Below are 21,925 nucleotides of genomic sequence, written 5' to 3'. Positions count from 1 at the left end.
TTTCCCTCGTTCCATCGAAGTTGTCCAAAAAAAATAGTCATAGGCAATATATGTATCGCAATGGTCGTGCTAATCATGTTACTAATCATGTAGATTCTTAATGCCCTCAAACTAAAATTCCTTTTGTGGTTAGCAATGCATGTTAGATCTAAGACTCCAAGTCAACGAGCTAGATGGACTGAGATTTGCGTACATGATGAAGGAAAGAACAACCAACCAATAAACAACTAAACAATGTACGTTCATTGATCCAAACTCTTTTCGATTATGAAACTGAAAGTCAAATTGCTCAACAGCTTCCCACTAGATATTGTTTTATTTGAATCAGAGTCCAATAATAATAAACAAACCCAAAAAAAAAGAAAAAAAAAAAGAAAAAAAGAAAAAAAGTTTGGTGGGGCAATGCAAGCTCTCAAATGTCAATTGGTGGTGTCTTCATTTTCATTTGTTAAATATGGACTTAATATACTACCCAGTTAGGCCTGGTCAAATTGTCAAACATCAAACCCACCGGGATATTTTAAGAAATCTTTCTTCCTGCATGGATCAATAAACTCACTTAATTTCTCCACAAAAATAGTCGTAGGTAATTATAATCAAAGGTTGATCATAATGCAGGAAAGAAGAACATTTGGTCAAACATCCGACTTCATGCACAAAACATGTCTCATAACTTTCTTCAACAAGATCCACCTCGTTGTAACTTTATTCCGTACCCAACACGGTGTTTTAATTCTCTCTCTTCATTGAGCAGATTCAAAACCTACATTTCGGTGGTGCGTCTATAAGTCCACCAAACAAAAGAAGACAAATATTCCTCAAATGGCTCTGTTTATATCTGGAACCAATAAGAAAAAATGACTACGACCACCGACGGAAGCCGCTGCCGGCCATTGACCATTGTCTGAGCCTTCATCTGATGGCTCTCAAGGAACCTTCTGCGCAGCATTTTTTTTTTTTTTTTTTTTTTTTTTTTTTTTTTTTTTTTTTTTTTTTTTTCTGTTGTGGAGGCCAAGGCCCAAAAAACTAACAAAAGCTAAGGAGAAACAGAGTTGGGCCGAGTAAACCACAATGAAGAAAAAAGGTTGGTTTTTTTTGTTTTTTTTTTGTTTTTGGGTCATGAAGCACAAAGCTTGCTAAACCATGGGGTGGGCTCCAAAGCATCAGAAACGGAACCTTTCTCTTGGCCTCCTTATCACCTATGCAGTTATGGCATATGATCTTATCATCTTCATATTCGATTTGCCTGCCAATGTCTAACAACATTATCTTGACCAAAATTTAGTCTAGAGGTGAGGTCCATCATCTTCTATAAACCACAACCCACAGCCGCTTCATCATTGGAAACTTTTTTTTTATTTTTTACTCAAATCAGAATCAACCCATCATAAACATGTTGAAGTTGAATCTTTAGTGATGAAAAAGGCCATGAGAGTCCACTGTAAACAACTGGTCTCATCCACATGCTACAATTCAGGATTGTCATTACGTGTCATTGTGACGTGGAATTCAGTGGAGTAGTACAATCATAAATCTAGGAACAGAAAGATCCAAGAGTATGTGAGAGTGACAGCTTTCTCCACGCAGCTTTCCAAGAGTTTGAGGTTCAGTCTGCAACTAAGATTGGCATATAAAGAGGAGAGGATCGAAGTTAATAGCTCAGGGACAAATCCAATCATATTTCATTTAGTTCTGTTGCATCAGTCACCATGAATAGGATTCTGGCTTGCAGAGAACTCAGAGCCAGAGCGCCCCGGACAGCCTTGAGCTGGTTCAGTTCATTAAACATCTCAAGGTATGATAATCTGTTTCCTGCATCAAATATGGATTTTGGTTCTTGGGTTTTATTTAAATGGTAAACATATATCTGGGTTGGTGTTGCTTTGAGGATTATAGGCAATTTAGGGTGTTGGGTTTTCTTATATCTATTGATATCTGTCTTTGTGATGCAAAAAGAATCGAGCTTTCTGCATTCCATTATCAACGTTTAGGATGATTGATTGATGTCCATGAGATTATATTTCTGTTTAATTTAATGGATCCATGTTCTCATCCCATCGACTTCTGGAAAATGTAATGCATTTGGATTTTAATTCAAGACATGCTGCACATTCATGTAATTTTTGGTAGGGGTGGAATATCTGTATCTGATGATGTATGTTTCTGTAGTAACTTTGATTTCTACCATATAACTGAAGAGTTTTGCAACATATTTTGTATGTGTTATTCATAATGGCCTTTCTAGTGATAATTTTTGACAAGTTCGTTTTCCCTCCTTTTATGGCAGATCTGTTCATGGGTTACCCTTTGCAACCGTTGAGGCAGAAGAGATATCTGGTTCACAGCCTGCTGAAGTACTAAACTTGGGTAGGTTCCGACACTTTAGCAGTATGTGTCATTTGCCACCGGAACAATGAATAATGTCCTGCACTCAGAACAGTAATTGGTCTTGGAGTATAACTGGAGAGTAAAACCAGGAATTATAATCTGATCCGTTAAGTGTTATTCCTTGGAATAGTTATTTTGCTTTTATTTGTTTGTATTTTCCTTGTTATCTTTTTAAAGAATGATCAATGGACCTCTCAGTAAGGTTAAAACCGACTGGAAAAAAAGAAACCTGGTATTTGGATCTATTTAAAATAAAATGTTTTATTTCTTTAGTGCAGGGGAAATGGAAGAAAACTGCTAGATGGAACACAATTTTGGATCCTTTAAATGGGGAACCATTCATTAAAGTTTGTGAAGTAGATGAAACAGGAATTCAGGTATGCATGTACATTATAGTGTACAAGTATCCTTTTGCTTTCTTTACAAATCAATCATTTCCTTTGTCCAGCGAATATAGTGGGAAACTGAGCACCCCTCTTGGCTTCTGTTTTAGGCACTTGTCAGAGTTCGTAATGTCTTTTCATAATGTCCTATTTCGATTTCACTTTGTATGCAACACAGTTTGCTTAAACTTTGACATGGTCTATGTCATTGTATGCACACCTTAACTAAATTTGTTGGACTGCTATTGCAGCCGTTTGTTGAGAGCTTGTCCAAGTGCCCGAAGCATGGTCTTCACAATCCGTTCAAAGCACCAGAGAGGTTTGTATTGATTGTATTCTGTTGCTTTGCCCTCATTCAATTTTTTAGGCATTATTTGTTGCCTAAGATTACTCACATAATATCATATCATGGTAGAGGATTACAATATTTTCATCAACTTTTCCCCTTTGAAGAACTTGATGGTGATATTCTATAAAATTTGAAACAAAAATTACAACTGATAGACCATTTTTTGCAGGTATCTTATGTTTGGGGACATATCTGCAAAGGCAGCTCACATGCTTTCGTTGCCAAAGGTAACAAGTGTACAGCAGAAGGACAGTGTTCTTCTTTTACCTCTTTCCAGTATTTGAATTAAGACTGATGCAGTTCGACGTTTTGACCTTTCAGGTTTTTGATTTCTTCACAAGATTAATACAAAGGGTTGCTCCAAAGAGTTACCAGCAGGCTTCTGGTGAAGTTTATGTTACTCGAAAATTTCTGGAGAATTTTGCTGGTGATCAGGTAAACTATAGAAACAAACATCAGCTTCACCTTTTATGTTTTCAGTAAAAAATGTGAAAGAGAAAAGAAAAGAATGAAGAGTTATAGGGGCTTAATTGGAGTTGAATGCCCTACAATTGATTGGTCCTGTACTTATTAGTGTCAATGCAGTACTGCCCAAATGGCCCCATAACTGTATGTCACACTTATCCCTAGCTTCTCCTGCACAGTATAGGAGTAGAGTATTATTTATACTCTTGGGTTAAGCACAGTACGTTCCATTGCATTAACCTAATGGAATATAAATTCACATAAAGTCCTTCTCAACTTTCTTTACTATCTTTTTGGACACATATGTGGCAGGTCCGCTTCTTAGCAAGGTCTTTTGGGGTTCCTGGAAATCATCTCGGACAACAAAGCCATGGTTTTCGTTGGCCTTATGGTCCTGTAAGTGTATCTTTGAACATACTTGATTTTTGTTTGCACCCTGAAATCTTAAGCTTTTCATACAAATTTTGTTATTTTCATAATTGAACATATGAAAGAATCTTCTTGCAGGTGGCAATTGTTACTCCCTTTAATTTTCCTCTAGAAATTCCTGTACTTCAGTTGATGGGTGCACTTTATATGGGTAACAAGCCAATCCTCAAAGTGGATAGCAAGGTATTCCAGTTTAATTTCTGTTAGTGGGTGGTATAGTTTATTGTTCTTTAACATGACATTTGATGTCCGTTATAATCATTAGTTTACCAGTCCAGTGGTTAATATATGTTTGCAACCGAGCAGATGAAAAAACATGTGTACATATTTAAAAAGAAAGAAGCATCTGTACTTTGGATATAATTAAAACTGTGGGGGAGAGAGAGTATGATGCATGTGCCTAGATAGTCATTGGTTGACAAATTTCTGAGTCGAAACCTCTTTCCACAAGTTAATTGTTTTTATTTATTTATTGGCTTTGTTTAAACTATTGGAAACCCTTTTCTAGCAAGCCTTTAGATTTTGTGTTTGTCATGTGGCCCTTTGTGATCTCTCTCTGTGTGGATAGGTAAACTGTTGACCAAACATTTTGTTTTGTAGGTAAGCATTGTTATGGAGCAAATGATGAGGCTGCTTCATTACTGTGGGTTACCAATAGAGGATGTTGAGTTCATCAATTCTGATGGGAAGACAATGAACAAGCTACTATTGGAGGTTGGTTCAAAGTACAATATTAAAGTATTTGCAGCGTATTATAATTTAGAATAGAGACTGCTCATAGCTTTCCTCCCCTTATTTGCAGTTCGTAGATGCTATGTTACTAACTTATGAAGTGCAAATTGAAATAACTTGCACTATATTGAAGTATTTTACTACTTTTGCTTCAACAGGCCAATACACGAATGACCCTCTTCACTGGTAGCTCAAGAGTGGCAGAAAAATTAGCTCTAGACTTGAAGGGTCGTGTTAAGTTGGAAGATGCAGGATTTGACTGGAAGATCTTAGGGCCTGATGTTCAGGAGGTTTCTTACAAAAATTTTATGTTTTAGATTATACAATTCTCTCTCTGTAGAGTAACATCCATTGTTGAGTTATCTGTTTTCGTTTATGTGGCAGGAAGACTATGTTGCATGGGTCTGTGATCAGGATGCATATGCATGCAGTGGTCAGAAGTGCTCTGCACAATCGATGCTCTTCATACACGAGGTAAGCCTCTCCAATTTTAAACCTTCTGTTACAGTCCTGCTGAGATTGTTATTCATATGTGTGGATCAAATATAGTAGTCTCACATCAACTAAAGTGTTAGGAGTTTTAACTGGGACTGAGACCTTTCAAGGTAAAAGTATACACCAGCTCACCAGATGGTTAAATTAGGGTGCAAGGTGTGAACTAGGCCCCCAGTTAGTTGGTGTAGGTGTTGTGTCAGCATGGTTTTAATATGCAGAATTGGAAGTCAGTCAAGGTGGTGCAGGCGTAAGTTGCATCTTGAGGTGGAGGTGCATATCCATGTGCTCAGAGTTGCACGTGCCTTTGAAATATTGTAGCAACAAGTGGGATGATTATTCTTGTATAGGTCATGTGATGATGAGAGGATGGTATGATGCAAAATTGAAATTCATTTAAGGTGGAGACTTGGAGTAGTCATGAGTAGTAGTGGCTCAAGGTGCTCACAGTTGCATATGTTCCTCGATATAGGTGTACTTAAGATGTTGCAGCAACAATTTGGATGATAATTTTGTCATAGATCCTTGCAAAAAACAATGGACAGATGAAAGGCTAATTGGTTTTGATCCACAGTAGAGATTATTAGGATGTGGCCTTTTAATGGTTAATGAGAAGTCCAATATTAAAACCTTACAGTCAAGCATACTAAGTGGTTATCTTGGGGAGATATCTATCTTACCTCCTGTTCTGTGGCTTACATGCCATCAGTGGGGTTTCTAGTAGGCTATTATTGTTGCGACTTGGACATTTTGAGTTTCAATCAACAAGCTGTCAGCATCTTTTTTCCTTTTTCGTTGATTACTTTTTCATATTCCTATGCAGAACTGGTCTAAGACTTCACTTCTATCCAAAATGAAAGATCTGGCTGAGAGAAGGAACTTAGAAGATTTAACCATTGGCCCTGTCCTTACAGTAAGGACGCTACTTGTCCCGTTCTGTACTAATTTAAGTTATTTAACAACATATCTCTTTACACGCTTATGTTGTTGCAGGTCACAACTGAAACAATGCTAGAACACAAGAATAAATTGCTTCAGATATCAGGTTCAAAACTACTCTTTGGGGGTGAACCCTTAAAGAACCATTCCATTCCACCCATATATGGTGCCATAGAACCTACAGCCATTTATGTTCCACTTGAAGAAATACTGAAGGGAAATAATTTTGACCTTGTGACGAGAGAAATTTTTGGGCCATTTCAGGTAACACAGAAAAGACACTACCTAAGTTCCTTCTATTTTTCTCATATTTTTTGTAATGTGCTGTACTTCATCGCATCATATTCAATGGCAAGTTTTTGCGGTGAGGATAATGGTATTTGATCATTCAAATTATTCATAACTTAGACAATTTGAAAATTGGTTGGTGCTTGAGAGGGCACAGAGAGTAAAATTTTGGGCTGCATATTTCGTGTGTGTGTGTGTGTGTTTTTTTTTCTTTTATGTTATATTTGCTACTGACGTTAACATACTGGCTCCTAGGTTGTCACCGACTATAGGAGTGATCAACTCCCACTGGTGTTGGATGCTGTAGAAAGGATGCATGCACACTTAACAGCTGCTGTTGTTTCAAATGATCCACTCTTTCTACAGGCAAGATTTGACCAGTCTATATCTGTACAATCACAAATTTTTCTTAAGTCGAACGACACGCTCAACATCATTACAAGTTTACAACTCTGGATTAAGAAGTTCTTAAAGTTAGCTATTATATGCTTTAGAGTGGACTTAATACAAACTAATGCACCTCATGAGCATTTCATTTGAAACCTACCTGGCAAGTCTTTTCTTGAAAGCTTATCGATTCACTTCTTCCTAAAAGGATGGATATTGAATCAACTTTGTAAAGTTTTTTTTAATACTTATTCTGAAAGTCTATTTGCAGGAAGTTATTGGGAACTCAGTAAACGGGACTACTTATGCTGGACTCAGAGCAAGAACAACTGGAGCTCCACAGAATCACTGGTCGGTACAAAATTTCTTAAACTTTTCGTACTTCATGTGAAGGTTTCCGAGTGCTTAAATACATCGAATGATGGTTTGTGACAGGTTTGGACCAGCTGGAGACCCAAGGGGAGCTGGCATTGGGACCCCAGAAGCAATAAAGCTCGTCTGGTCATGCCATAGAGAAATCATCTATGATGTTGGTCCACTTCCAAAGCAGTGGGAAATTCCACCTTCTACTTAGAGAGTCATTATGGACCAGATGAGAAGAACACGGGGCCTTCCGTTCGATGTGAACAAGCATGTAGTTGTAGGTTCTGACACATCAGCTGATGCTGCACATATTAGCTACCGTTGACCCTTAGACATTTCTCAGTTGTGCAATAAAATGAAGGGATTTTCTTCCCAAGCCTTCTAATTGATTAATTGTCCCCTTTTCTTCTTTCCTTTCTATGATATATGTGAGAGAGAGAGAGAGAGAGAGAGAGAGAGAGAGAGAGCGCAATGCTGTGGCTATGTATTCATGATTTCTTCTAATTGCATCCAAAGAACCCAAAAAATTTAAAAAGAAAAAATTGAAGTGCTATTTTTTTTCCAAATATAGAAACTGATAATTCAAGTTCTCCCCCAACTGTACACACCACACATAGTTTGAAACCAATATAATTTAATCAATCCACATTCGATTCAATGTAGATTGGATTGCAATTTTTTCAATCCAATCCAATCATATTATATGTTTAAATTCGATTTAATCTAATTTAATTAATATTGGATTGGATTGAATGATCGGTTTTGATAATGGAAAAAAGACAATAATGAAATATTAAACATTTATCTTTAGGTTTAATCTAACCAAACATATTAATAGAGGCAAATATTAAAGAAGATTGTTTTGATTATATAATATAATATATTAAACACAACTCCATTATGTCGGTTTTGAAATTATAGATCTAATCCAATCATGTTGTTTAAAAATTATGAATCCAATCCAATCCAACAGTCCCGATCTCTTGGACCACAGGAGTCCAAGAGATTGTGGTCACTCACTATTGGATATTAATCCAATGGTTCAAAAAAGTTTCTTAAAAGGAGTGTAAGAGTGAGTGAACCGTTGAATTTACATTCAACGGTGAGTGACCACAAATCTCTTGGACCCCTGTAGTCCAAGAGATCAGGACTGTCCAATCCAATCCTCAAAATCATTGAAATCGATTGAAATTGAATTAAATTGAATTAGATCGGTCAGTTTGGATGGATTGTATTGGATCTTGTACACCCCTAAACAAAACAAGAACTAGATTGGTCTGTACCTTCTTTTTGGGTCTCACAGTCTCACTGCTTAAAGATTAAATGGGCTGACGTCCGAGCCCAACACTGGCCCATATTGGGCTTTTTCTTTATCAAAATGGCCCATATTAGTTAAAACGAGTCATAAACCCCATTTTTTCTTCTTCAGCTTTACTAACTAAAACCCTTGCTCAACCTCTGTTTCTTTGCGTTAGCCTACCATCTCTCTGCTCTTGCTGCCGCCGCACTTCGGCGGAAAGCTCCTCGCTTCTTCAGGCTCGCGCGTCCATCTGTATCCCTTTCCTTGTAAGCTCACGTCAATCTGTTTTCCTGTTTTCTTCTTTGTAATTTTTAAGCATAGCTTCATATATATTCTTTCCTTTTCGTTTGTGCTTTTAGATTTTCAGTCATGTCGTTGCTCGAAGTCATTACAAAGGCCTCCGCCATATCTCAAACTCAACATGCCCCATCAGACTACCCCATTGTTCTTGACCCAGATTCTATTTTTGCCAAACTGACCCCCAAACTTGATGACCCAAATCCCATGTCAGTTGCAATTCCCATGAGCGGATGGCAAATTTCACAAACCGATTCTAAGATCATCGAGTTGGGGAAGAAATTCTTCACCAAGCTTAAAAAGAAGCTCAAAAACCCGAATAATTTTGCTAAAGCTGAGTTTTTGGAAACCTTGAATCCATTTCTTGAGAGTATTAGGGAAAAAGTTGGGATTTCGATTGGGGTTGATTCGTCTAATGATGGGTATACCCAGATTTTGATGAAGAAAGTTGGGTCTTTCATGGGCAAGGACGTTGCTGGTTTGGTTTTGGATGCCTGCGTTGGTTTGGAGATTTGGGAATTGGTAGGTAGTTTGATTGCAAATGGGCTTTTGCCAAATTCTTGTTATCAGAATTTGGTTCCAAAAGTTGTGGCAAAGAGGAGGTCAGATTTGCTGTGTCTTTGTGTTAAGCATGCATCGGATCTTGGGTCATCTGAGTTGCTCCTGATCTTGAAGTACTTTCTTGATCCACCTAAAGATGGTTATACTAGCACTGTGGATGTGAGGAAGGAATGGGAGAGCCAAGCCTTGTCAGCTGCTGAGAAGGCCACTGATAAGACTCTCTCGGGGAAGAAACTAGGCATTGCGAAAGAGGCTGCCGTTTTGCTTATGGTGGCATATGATGGGTTCTCTTCTGCAGAACTCTGCCTGCATTATCTCTTGGCATCAAAGAATCTTGATGAAGTGATGTTGTCGGCCGCGATCAGTAAGTTGAGTGGGAGAGAGATGAAGAGTTTACTCCGGTATCTGGGGAAGTGGCTGAAGAAGTATGAGAGGTTTCCTCAGGTAGGTCCCTGTCACAAGGCATCAACAGCATTGGGTTTGAAGGCTTGTGATTGGGTTCCTAAACTTGAAGATGTTGCGAAATGCATTGGGGTGCTGCTGGATGAGAATTACTCTGCATTGGTGTTGCATCTGGAGTTTCATGACGAGCTGAGATCTATAAATGAAGTGGTTGCATCCTTGACCTTGGAAGCAAGGTTCTGCTGTTCTGTGGCCAGTGCAGCTGATACGTTGAAGGCTGAAGTTTAAGGCCACCGTGCTTCATCAATGTTCTTTTTGAATTGTACTATGGAATTTTTTTACAGAATGAATTGCAGTAACTATAAAGTTCTAATGTTCATGATTCTTTTGTTGGTGTGCATTTTGTGATGGATGATCGTATTTGATTTGTAATTTTTTTTTTGAACAGCTCAATTAACCCCTCCCCTTTCCTTTTTTTTTTGGTGGTCATATCCCTCCCCTTTCTTTGAAGCGTATAATTTATGTTTTTCCGTTAACCAAACTAAGAATACAAAAAGAAAAACCTCTATCCATGAAAACCAAGACTAATAAAATCTAGTTTAATTATAGCCTTCATTATCCAAGGGCAGTAAACCCTGTAGTAAATGCATTAAAAGGCACCAAACGACCGGGAAAATCAAAATGAATATAAAACATTGGAGCACCATCTCACTGCTACGTGCTACGAAAATCAATACGAAGTTCTATAAATAAGATCAATGAAATTGAGTATGACTGAAAATCAACACTGGCTTGCCCAGCTCTTTAATCTTGATTAGATACATGGAATTTATACAAGTGGAACAGAACAGCCAATAAGCAAATAAAATCCACATAGGATTCCTAACTATATGTTCTAGCACTCATTTTCAGCACACAAACTTTAGTGGCCAAAATTAATGTCATGAAAAATGGAGAAGAATTCAACAGTGTCTTACAAGTCCCATCTAGAGGGATGCCACTCATGAGGACTGCTTTGGATTCAATTCCAATCTAGTTCGGGCCGAGCAACCAAACGAGTCCACATATAATTTGCTTCGTTAATTTGCACTCTTAGCTTTATCTTCTAGCCATGCAATTCAGGAGACTAATTGAGAATGTTATTGAGGTTGTTCAGTCAATCAAACAACACCCTATGCTCTTTTGTTAGTCCTAAAAACAAAGGGCGTCCCCAACTAGAGTTTCTCCAAATAAAGAACCAACAAAAGAAGCTGACTGGCTTGCCATCAAATACCTTCTGTAAGTGCAAAAACTCGGCCTGCCAAAGGAGAAGGCAACACTGATACAGCTTGTTCAATTTCCTGGTAAAACACAAGTATGAATGTCAAAAGTTCAATGATGACAAAGATACAAAACAGCAATGAGCCAGACCATCATACCTTTACTGTGTACCGAGCTGAAAAGTGAATAAGAAGAATTGCTTTGTTTTCAAACTTCTCTGCATGACTAATTATCTAGAAAAAAGCCATCCACATATGACAAGATCAAATCTTGTGAGGAGCCTAGATGGATACATGATAAATTGGAGTTTGAAGAAGGCAAGCAATAAGAAATCTAATGACTCTGGAGATGAACCTCGGATAGATGCATGTGTCCGTACTCTCTTGCGTGCTCCACCTTAACTGAGTCATCTAGGAAGGTGCTCTGCATAAAATTTAGGAAACAAGTATGATACACTAACCATTTATAATAGCCTATTAGCCTCACACATGCTAGAAACTCTAAACAAGTAATGCACCTCCACAACAAGAATCTTCGCTTTCAGCACATCAAAATTACTACTGTCAGTTATGAAGTCAGACATGGTATCTCCTGTAAAAGCCACTTGAGGTTCTGTAGAAGTGTTTGTAATCTGCAAATAAGATAACCCCAAAAAAAGAAATCGTTAGTGGGGCGGTGAAACTTTGAAAAGAACAACACATGAAAATAGGATAAATATTTGAGGTTGTTCAGAAATGGTTAGTGGAGCTTTCAAACCAAAAATGTCTGAAGTGTAAAATTGACAACATAAAACCAAAGAGTTGTAACTACGAATTTGAGGGTAAATATTTTTGCATATCATAGAACACATTTTTTCTTCTCTTCCCTCCCTTCATCTTCTCCTTCGTTTTCTTTCAATAGAAATGGCACTAAAGAGTTACCCAAACCTCATTTAACCCCTTAATCACATTTGTAAGGCAACTAGATCTCCTTGTTGGTACATCCAGCTCCTTAATAATTATCTCAAATAAAAAACACCGCTCAAACAAAGAAAGGAAAATCAATTGGTACTTGTCAATGAAAAAAGTACAATCAAGTAGCATAAACAAGAAACCAAAAACACAGCTATATAGGACTTTCAAGACCCACCTCAACACCTGATGATTTCAAGTTTTTAATTTCATTCCCAGAAAGGCCAACGTACTCCTGCTTAAGTTTCTGTTTTATTGAGTATACAACATAACCCTGTCATATATCATGCATAGCCAGTTAGTCCTTTGGTAAATCTCAACATAAGTTATTGATCAGTCTTAATAGAATTCCAAAACATAACGTATTACAAATAATTAGGATACCTGACTTGGTATTACATGATAAGTCTTAAAAGCTTTTACTTTGAGATCCTTTCTCAGATAGACTTCTTCTCCTGCAAACATAAATTGCATAAGATAAACAGGAAACCCACTCTGCAAGTTGAGGGTACAAGAAGAAAAGTTGTCATTTGATGGCTCAATTTGAATAATAATCAGAGATTACCAACATCCAAGCCAATTAGATTATGCTTCAGCTCTGATTGGTCCATTTTTCTGTGCACCTCAAAAAGTTGTTCCACAACTTCTTTTATACATGTGGGTACAATGATTGTTGGGGGCTTCATACTGTACAATCCACGGGTTGCGACATACATGGGAAGTCCTCCCTGTCGTATAGATGTGAATCATAAGTAGGAGTGCAGAAACATTGGCCATGGTCATATATTGGTCAATGAAAAGGATCCACCCACACACGATGCTTAGGGAAATCAAATGATGAGATAATGACGATGTGGGGGGTTCTGACTATAGTTTAAGATATTTTGGAACTTCACCATGGATTCTGGGATTACTTACATTGAGAGAAATACCATTAGCCTTGAATCCATTTGATTCCACACCCCTCAACACAAAACCAAGATATCCCTTCTTCAACCATTTAGTAACACCGAGCCCCATATCCATCAGAAACCTTAGGCTTTCCGCTCACATATCTTCATATACATGCTAGTTCCTTAAAAATTTAGATGTGCATCCAATCACTAGAAGATTTCATTATTTTTTCCTAGTATCTAAGATAGTTAAGCTTTGAATTTAACTCCTCAAATTATCATGACAATTTGTATGTGTAGAAAATAGTCCAAAAAAACCATGAACAATCACGCAGTATGTATCCTTTAGCAGCCTTAGAAAAACCAATCTCTCATTTACTAAATATTTACTAAATACAATATATGCACTTCTACCAAACTGAAAAAGAATACCCAAGTCAGCAAAGAAGCCGAATTCATGTCAAATTGTACCATTCAAGTTCTCCAATGACTGTGAAAGCAATTATTTTTAGATAGCAAACTAAAATCTTCCACCATCACAAGTACATAGAAGAAAACACGAACATCAGCAAGTCAAGGGAAAACAAAACTTGTCATTCATCAAAAAGAAAAATTAAATGAAAACAAAAACCCATAAATATAAACAGGAATTTAGAAAGAACCCAAAACGCAAATAAGGAGAGAGGAGATGAGAAAGGTATGCATACATACAATGTGATCCATATGAGCATGAGAGATGAAGAGGAAGTCCTGGGAGATAGCACGCTGTGGGCAGCGTCCAATATCGAAAGACAAATTAAGAGTCGGGAAGATTATGCAGGTTTCATGGCCTCCAATGGACAAACCTTCAACTGGGTAGCCTTCAATGGTCAAGCCTCTGGCTTTCTTTGAAGCTGGGTCTGAGTCTGAATTGGGTTTCTGTGTGACTTGCTCAGAGTCTCTACTTCTACTTCCAGTCATAATAGACTAAACAAGAACAAGAACCAGAAAGCAGAGGAGAGCGATTGAGGAGAGATATATGAAGTTCTCAAAACTTTCTGAGAGGAGGAAAACTGGTTTCTTTCAGCGGAGTTTGCCGCTCGTCAATTAAGCCAAGCTCTTGGAGTGAAACAGCAAATTAGATTCAATTGGGATTATTTTATTTTCGGGGATAAATAATTCCAGTGTATTTAAAAATTATTTAGGAATGTAATGACTTGTAAGATTTTATTTATGAATTTTTATAATTATAATTTTTTATTTATGGATTTTATAAGACTTATATCATAAAATTTTATAAGATTTGAAAGAACTACATGAATTTATATTATATGATTTATATCTTCTTTTTTTTGGGTCGAAATATGATTTATATCTAGGCTTTAACTAATTAGGGGAAGTATTTTTGTTCACCACTTTAATTCAATGTGTACCATCACTACCCTTTTCAAAAAGTTACATATGTCCATGAGTTTAACTATAATTAACCCTTTATTTTTTATTTGTTTAATGACATTATTATGAGAGAGAAACAATGTTTTAATAAGAATTTTCCTGATTTACCATTATTCTATTAATTAACCCAACAAACTTTTCATTTTTCTATTAATTACCAATTATATAAAGCAAAATGCAGAGAATGGTGAAACATTCAAAATACCAGAAAATGCTCTTGCTTAATTCAAATAGTGAGAATTGAAATTATTAATTAAATGAAGATAATATGGTAAATTCATTTTTTTATATTTAAAAAATTAAAAACAAAATCATATAATGTGTCCTACTTTTATGGAACATAACTACCCATGTTATCTTTTCTTAATTCTAAAAATAAAATAAAAAAGAAAAAAGAAAACCAATTAGGGGCTAGTTACCAATTAAGCAAATAACAATCCAAATAATTAACAACAATAGGACGGTCATTACTCAAAAAATAATTGATTCATTCGACACTGCTGAATACTTTGATAAAAACGAAGAACCTAAATATGAGCACCCCTAAATTATTTGAAAGTTTTTTCATGTCGTGAAATCGGCAAACCCTAAGTTGCCATGTTCTTGTGGACGTAAATGATCTGACTTGTGTTAGTGATGATCAAAATAACACGACTGATGAGATTACAAGGGAATCTATGGAGGCATATCATGATCGTCTGATTCCGGGGAATAAATCCTTCATTGAGAATTTGGAGAAATTGAGAGGCTATGATGATTTGGAAGCTACAAGACATAAGTCGTGTTTTGTTTGCATGGGGGGGCTTTGTTCATGAAGTTATTCGCTTGCCTTGCTCACACGTTTTCCATGAATATTGCATCGTTCAATGTCTCTAGAGATTAGTCATTTGTGTCCTTTTCGTCCCAGCTTTTTGTTAGTTAATATAAAACAATTATAAGTAAACCGCATGTTGCGGTTGATTTTCGTGATAAGTTGTTTAGATGCGATAAAATCTCGATCGATATTTGTGATTTTTCAATCTAAAATGCCAACTCTATATAACTCAGGGATTTTGGGAGACGCAAAAGACAAAAATAAAAAACCTCCTGTCCGATACTTAAGTGTCTGATTGTGTCATACTTAAGTGTCTCTTGGAAAATATAAGTTTAGTGTAGCTAGTACAAAACTAAGTTCAACTCAGTCAAAATAAATAGTTTTTTCTCACTTGGTTCAGTTGAGACTTAAGTTCCTGAAAAGTCAGTTTGAGAGTGAGTTAAATACTCTTTCAATGACAAGTATTTAATTAGTTTGGTAGGGTTGGAAAATTTACCATAGACGTGCAATGTTGCTATCTTAGAAAATTAACATTTTTATTTATTTATTTATAATGAATTAGAAAATGAATTAGACGTGCAATGTTACTTAAATTATCAGCCGCAAGATTATATATTTGTCACACTCCGGACCGGCTCCGCCGTAGCACGATATTGTCCGCTTTGGGCCTCCCTCACTGCCCGCACGGTTTTGTTTCTGGGAGCTCACGAGCAACTTCCTAGGGTGGTCACCCATCCTGGGATTGCTCCAGCCTCCAACTCGCTTAACTTCAGAGTTCCTACGAATCCGAAGCCAGTGAGCTCCCAAAAGGCCTCCTACTAGATGGATGCGAGGTGTGCACATATAAGGTACATCACCCCCTCTCCGTTGGTTGATGTGGGATCTTACAATCCACCCCCCTTAAGGGATCCGACGTCCTCGTCGGCACACTCGCACCACACGGCAGAGTGGCTCTGATACCAAACTGTCACACCCCGGACCGGCTCCGACGTAGCAGGATATTATCCGCTTTGGGCCTGGCTACATTCTCACCAGCCCGCACGGTTTTGTTTCTGGGAGCTCACGAAGCAACTTCCCCGGGTGGTCACCCATCCTGGGATTGCTCCAGCCTCCAACTCGCTTAACTTCGGAGTTCTTACAACCCCGAAGCCAGTGAGCTCCCAAAAGGCCTCGTGCTAGATGGATGCGGGTGTGCCATATAAGGCACATCACCCCCTCTCCGTTTGGTTGATGTGGGATCTTACAATATTCCCTCTGACTCTGCACCCTCAACCAGCTTCAATGTTTGTCCGTTTGAGTATTCCTCATTCGGACACGATCTGTACGAACATCTTTCAAGATAGGCGGCAAAGTCATTCACACACACTCTAAGGCCCTTATCGAATGACTGATACAACAACGCCCTTTCAAAAGGCTTCACTTCGGACATGAATCTGAGAACTGCTCCCAACTTCGGCTATGATATACCACACATCCGTCCCAACATGTTTCATGAACAACGCAAACTCAGTTATTAGGATCCACCTAAGCAAGTTACTTAATCAAGTTTAACATATTAAATGTTATATTTTTTTCAATTCCTAAAATTACCCTAATTGCATCTTCACCTTTTTTTTTTCCAACAAATTGTTTGCTATTCAATGTCATAATGGTGTTTCAATTTTGCATAAGTTTTGTGGGTCAGTTTTATTTATTTATTATATATAATTAAAACTTGGTGTGTAATTAGTGTCGTATGTTTTTGAAATTGATTGGTTCTAAGATACCTTTTTTTTATATTTTTTTTATTTTTAAATAACTATTATTGGTTATATTTTGTAAATGAAATATATAATTAAAACCGAATCCGACAACCTGATCATATTTTGTTTCAATTTCATATTAATTGGTTAGTTATTTCCTTTTATTTATATCAAAATTTCAAATTAACAATTGTTATGGATTTGAAATTAATTTATTTTAGGAACATTAATTTACCTACAAATATTTTGTATACCTATTTTTTCTTATAAATAATGTACCTATTGTTATGGTTTCAATGATGCACCATTTTTTTCTTATAAATAATATACCTATTTGCGTATATTTGCGTATAATGGACCATATTCAATAATAAACCTATTTTTTCTTATAAATAATAGTGTCTTTCTCTTATCCGGATGTCCGGATTGTTTAGCATGCGGACCTCAATGTCGCGAGAATTAGACGATCATGATATGCCTCCATAGATTCCCCTGTAACCTCATCAACCATGTCACTTTGATCATCACTAACACAAGTCTGATCATTTACGTCCACAAGAACATGCCAGCTTAAGTTTGCCGATTTGACGACATGAAAAAACGACTTTCATATTCTTCGTTCTTGCCCAAAACTATAGTCATTAACTCCAAATGTGTCATTTGTTTGGTCGTTAACCCTCTATTATGCACAAAAGTTTATACTTCAAGTGATTAAGAACAATTATCATCACCCCATGTCCTCTGTTCAAATTGCCCAAGACTATAGTCATCAACTCCAAACCAATGTATGCATTTTTTAAGATTTCATAAAAAATGAATTATAAGGTACACTTTGGACATGTTACATATTTATATATATTATTTACAATTTTCCATATAATATAATATAAGGAAATCCGATATTATTGAAAAAATAAATGGGTGTTGAGAGAGAAAGGCATAGCGATCCATATATGACACTCAATCTAACATCCTTAGCCTTTTATTTATTATTCTTTACTATTATGAACTAATTACTTAATACTCAATTAACTTATGTAATTTAAAAAGCAATGTCTAAAGTGCAAAATGTTGTACTAAATCATTATAAATAAAATATTATGGTGTATTTAATATTTTTTTTATTAATTAATACACATTTTCTATGTCATAGTGTTCGTCAACGTAACATAGTCACCTTAAATTACTCAAACTCACTATGCACTACATTTCATTTAATTCTTTTTTTTTGTCAAAATAATAGAAAATTGATTAAATGAATATCTTCTAAAGTTTTATTACAAAATTTCATGTTTTTTCTCACAATTTTCGTTGATTTTAAACAATTTTTACCTATATCGATAATTGATTCATATTTAATACATTGGTTTGGACCACCCGTATTCATATGGGAACATTTTTCTCATCACTTTTAACCCAATGTGTTCCCTCATTACGCTTTTAAAAATTTGACACATGTTCATGGGTATAACCATGATTAATTATTTCATTTTGAATCTTTTGAAGTATTTAAAACAAAAACAAAAAATGTTCCCATATTGATATTCTATTTTCGATGGTTACCGGCCAATGACCGATATGGATAAAACTTGTCATTGCAAAACCAGTTTGCAAAGCAAAGGTAGTGATTTTTACTTATTTTACAATGAATATACAAAAGATCGTGGATTTTTACTCTTGTATATATATATATATACCAGTTTGCCCATCTGATGCCCATGACTCTTCCTCGTCTTTCTTTACATCATTTACCACCCCCCCCCCCCCTTGTGAATCAATTAAAATGGAAGAAAAGCTAGCATCCCGAGCAAATTTCATCCCGAAAAGAAACGCCATGATTCTGCATGTTTAGATGAGGTGGCATTGGCAAGAGGAAGGGCCATAGCCTCCATCACTTCCCCTTTGTCATTTCTAACAACAACGCCAATTCCACCCACACCTGTTTTGGGAATAAAAGCAGCATCAACATTCAGTTTATATTTACTAGCTGGAGGAGGAGATCATTTGGTTGGTTTCTCTACAATTAATTTAGGTTCCCCTTTCACAAGACTCCCATATTCACTAGCCAAGTAGTGGGATCTATTAAAAATCACATCTTGTGCACAAGAACGACCTTCAATAACAGCTTTATTTCTGTTTTGCCATAAACTCCAGCAGATATATAAAAACAATCGCATTTCATACTTCGAAAGATACATAGTGGCAATTTTAAACAAATCCACATAGTTGGAAAAGTTTAGTCCTGTGAAAACCTCCCTGAACAACACTTTTTCCCAAACTTTTTGGGCATTAGGACAACTCCACAAAGCATGAATTACACTCTCAGAATTCACATTACGGATGGGGCAAGAGTCCTAAAAAATTATTATTATTTTCAACAGATTAGATCTACAAGAAAGATAATTCTTAATAGCTCTTCAATTAAAATATAATATTTTTTGTGGTACCTCTTGGGACCAAACTTTCCTCCAAAAAACATTTCGCACTCTTGGTTCTGGAGAAGATACAACAGCCCTACTACATTCCTTTTTCTTTGACATCTCCAGCTTTTGTTTCTTGACCTCTTGGATCAAGAAACTAATGCAATTTGGTAACTTGATTGCACCAATCCTCAATAATTGAGAAGCAATAAACTTTTTTTGCTCCATTATATATATATATATATATATATATATACTGACAGTTTTGATATATGTTCTTTATATAATTCAACCCCTAGATTTAATAGCCCCTTCAAAAGTCTTGAGATAGTGAGAAACGACGTTAACACATTCCATGTATTTATAACACAAATCAATTTACACTGCCACACTAAACTTTTGATCAAAACTACGCCAATAAAAAAATTAATAATACATAGCAGCAATTAATAGTTTCCTGTCAATTTTAGAGCAGAGCAGACAGACAATATTGCTAGCTAGGTAACAATTAGATTAAAAGAGATGATGCCAAACGTAATGTTTGCTAATTCTCGTCGAGTTACCAACTCTAAACAATATCAACTACCTAAGACAGACAGATAGACAATAGAAAGCCGCAAATAAATTAAGATTTTATTCTACTAAACAACCGGAATTATTATGAAAATGATCCAATCCGACAGATTTTTATTTTGATCAAAGAGCCATCACTTGAAGTTGAAGTTGAGCCTCAGTCAGTCAACTACAACGAGAGGTTGATACTCTTTGTGAGCGATGACTGCCTCCATGACATGGTTGTGGTCAATTTCCCCGCCGTTGTCCAAGAAGGACTTGACCAAACTGTCGGAAAAGCCACTCAACGTTGTGAAGCCTGGATGTTGTGTACAAATCCAGGAATCAGGGATAGGATAGTCATAAACATCCCAAAACAGAATGTGTGGCACCACTTCATCCCCGTACCCTTTCTCCTTATACTTGCTCCGAATTTTCTCAAACAGCCTCCGTTTTGCCTCATATGCATACTCAAATAAGAGGCTACCTTGTGGGTTTTCCCAATTGAACACAAGCACCTTCTTGATCATATGTTCTGCTTTCAAATTCGCATTGACAGCCAGCTCCAAAATCAATTCAATTGCCCGAAATACCCCACAGTAATTGGATTTCCACATCAACTCGCACTTGGACTTAAGATCATGATGGCCTTGTATCCAGTCTGACTGATCATCCTCTCCACTCCAGTCTGGCTGATAATCCTCTCGACCAATGAGCTTTCCTTTCCATGGCTCTTCACTCAGTTCAGACATCAGAATTTTGAGACCCACCTCTAAAGCGAAATTCGTAGAACCGGCCACCAACCAGTTTTTGAATTTGCCAAAACCCTTCCCCTGCTTCTGCGTTCGGTACATATCCACCATTGCCTTCCACTGAAGCTCAGCCCCTACCCCGACGTCCTCATCAAATACAAAGTCTATGATCTCATTTGGAAGCAAAGCGTCCGGCTTTATTATGCCAATGCTGCCTCCTGCTGCTGCGGCTGCTTTCACCTCCTCTAAATACTTCTTAACCTCACAGGGATCTCGGCCTTGACGATGGTAGCGCTTTTCATAGGGCACTTTGTCTTTACGATCGTAGTAATTGGTCAAGGGCACCAAAAAATCCTTCCTTAGCCGTTCCCACTCTTCTAATTGATCTGATTCTGGCGGGAAAAGCCTCCCCGCAATGCTTTCACGCAGGAAAATGGTGCGGGCCGGGTGGTCATGCCACGGTGTTTTGGAAACGCAACACTCTGCAGCCGAGATTTTGCGGGGGCGGTGGTATTTATCTATTTGGCTGGTAAGATAATAAGGTGAATAATCAGATGGCTCCAGTTCGAGCTTGTGCTGCTTCATTTTGTCAATATCAGAGTTGAGCCGCTCCACGAGAATATCTATAACGCCGTCGTGTAACAACTTATAATACGGGTCACGGTTGTACCTCTCAGGATGAAGATGGACGTCTTTGCCGTCTTGAACTAGAAGGACGTACAGAATTTGGACAAGGGCGTACAAACTCCCACAGTCGGGCGGCAAGTCGGCAATAGAGTGGAGGTTGCGTAACAGAGTCTTGGGGTGGTTCTGGAGGAGCCAAAGGACGGCGGTGTCGAATTTTTGGTAAGAAAAACAGATAGATTCAACGCTGAAGATGAGCTTGAGGGTGGTAAGGGGATTGTGGGACCAGGCCAAGGGAAGCATTTGCTTGAGATATATGAGGCAGGGGTTAGGATCTCTGTCGTATAGTATGAGGGAGTTGAAAAGGAGATCAAGGCACGGGTCACCATAGGAGGAGGAGGAGGAGGAGGAGGTGGAGAAGGGAATATTGTTAATGGCGATGATTTCAGCGTTGGGGTGGGAAGTAGCCATTAAAGGGCAACTTCTTCTTCTTCTTTGGATGCTTTGGATTGGGGTTGGGGTTGGTGTGAGTGCAGCTCTCTTTTGAAATTTCAATTGCTCTCTCTCTCTCTCTCTCTCTCTCTCTCTGCTTGAGTCTCTGAAGTTGGTTTTGTTCTTTTGTCGGAGGCGATAAGACCCTTTTTTTTTAAAAAAAAAAATTTGGTCCCAGAGGCGATGACTACTCTTAAGCAAGGGAAGTAGAGTAGGG

At 37.3% G+C, this 21,925-nt stretch overlaps 4 protein-coding genes across 4 annotated transcripts; 2 read left to right on the top strand and 2 right to left on the bottom strand.

Moving 5' to 3' along the window:
- The first annotated feature begins 1,439 nt into the window (after window positions 1-1,439).
- On the top strand, window positions 1,440-7,624 carry LOC117627343 (delta-1-pyrroline-5-carboxylate dehydrogenase 12A1, mitochondrial). Its single transcript, XM_034359395.1, has 16 exons — window positions 1,440-1,795; window positions 2,288-2,367; window positions 2,662-2,765; window positions 3,023-3,090; window positions 3,290-3,347; window positions 3,442-3,555; window positions 3,898-3,981; window positions 4,093-4,197; window positions 4,615-4,728; window positions 4,905-5,036; window positions 5,131-5,220; window positions 6,062-6,151; window positions 6,232-6,441; window positions 6,721-6,831; window positions 7,124-7,203; window positions 7,288-7,624. The coding sequence occupies exons 1-16, from the start codon at window positions 1,710-1,712 to the stop codon at window positions 7,424-7,426; spliced, it is 1,665 nt and encodes a 554-aa protein (XP_034215286.1). The 5' UTR covers window positions 1,440-1,709; the 3' UTR covers window positions 7,427-7,624.
- A 1,018-nt stretch (window positions 7,625-8,642) lies between these two features.
- LOC117627763 lies at window positions 8,643-10,183 on the top strand. The gene is made up of 2 exons (XM_034359995.1): window positions 8,643-8,781; window positions 8,875-10,183. Exon 2 carries the CDS (start codon window positions 8,885-8,887, stop codon window positions 10,061-10,063), a length of 1,179 nt encoding a protein of 392 aa, XP_034215886.1. The 5' UTR covers window positions 8,643-8,781; window positions 8,875-8,884; the 3' UTR covers window positions 10,064-10,183.
- A 333-nt stretch (window positions 10,184-10,516) lies between these two features.
- Window positions 10,517-14,007, bottom strand: LOC117627789 (tRNase Z TRZ1). The gene is made up of 8 exons (XM_034360030.1): window positions 13,590-14,007; window positions 12,551-12,713; window positions 12,370-12,440; window positions 12,164-12,259; window positions 11,553-11,666; window positions 11,390-11,458; window positions 11,194-11,268; window positions 10,517-11,115 (listed from the first exon to the last, which is right to left on the bottom strand). Exons 1-8 carry the CDS (start codon window positions 13,836-13,838, stop codon window positions 11,041-11,043), a joined length of 912 nt encoding a protein of 303 aa, XP_034215921.1. The 5' UTR covers window positions 13,839-14,007; the 3' UTR covers window positions 10,517-11,040.
- Window positions 14,008-20,022: 6,015 nt separating this feature from the next.
- Window positions 20,023-21,687, bottom strand: LOC117629112. Its single transcript, XM_034361619.1, has one exon. The coding sequence runs from the start codon at window positions 21,685-21,687 to the stop codon at window positions 20,023-20,025; it is 1,665 nt and encodes a 554-aa protein (XP_034217510.1).
- Window positions 21,688-21,925: the final 238 nt, after the last annotated feature.

This window comes from Prunus dulcis, chromosome 5 (genome assembly GCF_902201215.1).
Source record: "Prunus dulcis chromosome 5, ALMONDv2, whole genome shotgun sequence".
In the NCBI taxonomy this organism is placed as follows: Eukaryota; Viridiplantae; Streptophyta; class Magnoliopsida; order Rosales; family Rosaceae; genus Prunus; species Prunus dulcis.
The sequence above is the reverse complement of the archived record's forward strand: the minus strand, read 5'-3'. Positions and strand labels throughout refer to the sequence as shown.

Excerpts from the sequence above, each read along its gene's own strand:
- LOC117627343 (XM_034359395.1), top strand. The coding sequence starts at position 1,710 with ATGAATAGGATTCTGGCTTGCAGAGAACTCAGAGCCAGAGCGCCCCGG. Across the intron at positions 4,198-4,614 it reads TCCTCAAAGTGGATAGCAAG|GTAAGCATTGTTATGGAGCA; the intron begins GTATTCCAGTTT and ends TTTGTTTTGTAG. Across the intron at positions 4,729-4,904 it reads TGAACAAGCTACTATTGGAG|GCCAATACACGAATGACCCT; the intron begins GTTGGTTCAAAG and ends TTGCTTCAACAG.
- LOC117627763 (XM_034359995.1), top strand. The coding sequence starts at position 8,885 with ATGTCGTTGCTCGAAGTCATTACAAAGGCCTCCGCCATATCTCAAACT.
- LOC117627789 (XM_034360030.1), bottom strand. The coding sequence starts at position 13,838 with ATGACTGGAAGTAGAAGTAGAGACTCTGAGCAAGTCACACAGAAACCC. Across the intron at positions 11,667-12,163 it reads TGAAATCATCAGGTGTTGAG|ATTACAAACACTTCTACAGA; the intron begins GTGGGTCTTGAA and ends TCTTATTTGCAG. Across the intron at positions 11,116-11,193 it reads CAGCTCGGTACACAGTAAAG|GAAATTGAACAAGCTGTATC; the intron begins GTATGATGGTCT and ends GTGTTTTACCAG.
- LOC117629112 (XM_034361619.1), bottom strand. The coding sequence starts at position 21,687 with ATGGCTACTTCCCACCCCAACGCTGAAATCATCGCCATTAACAATATT.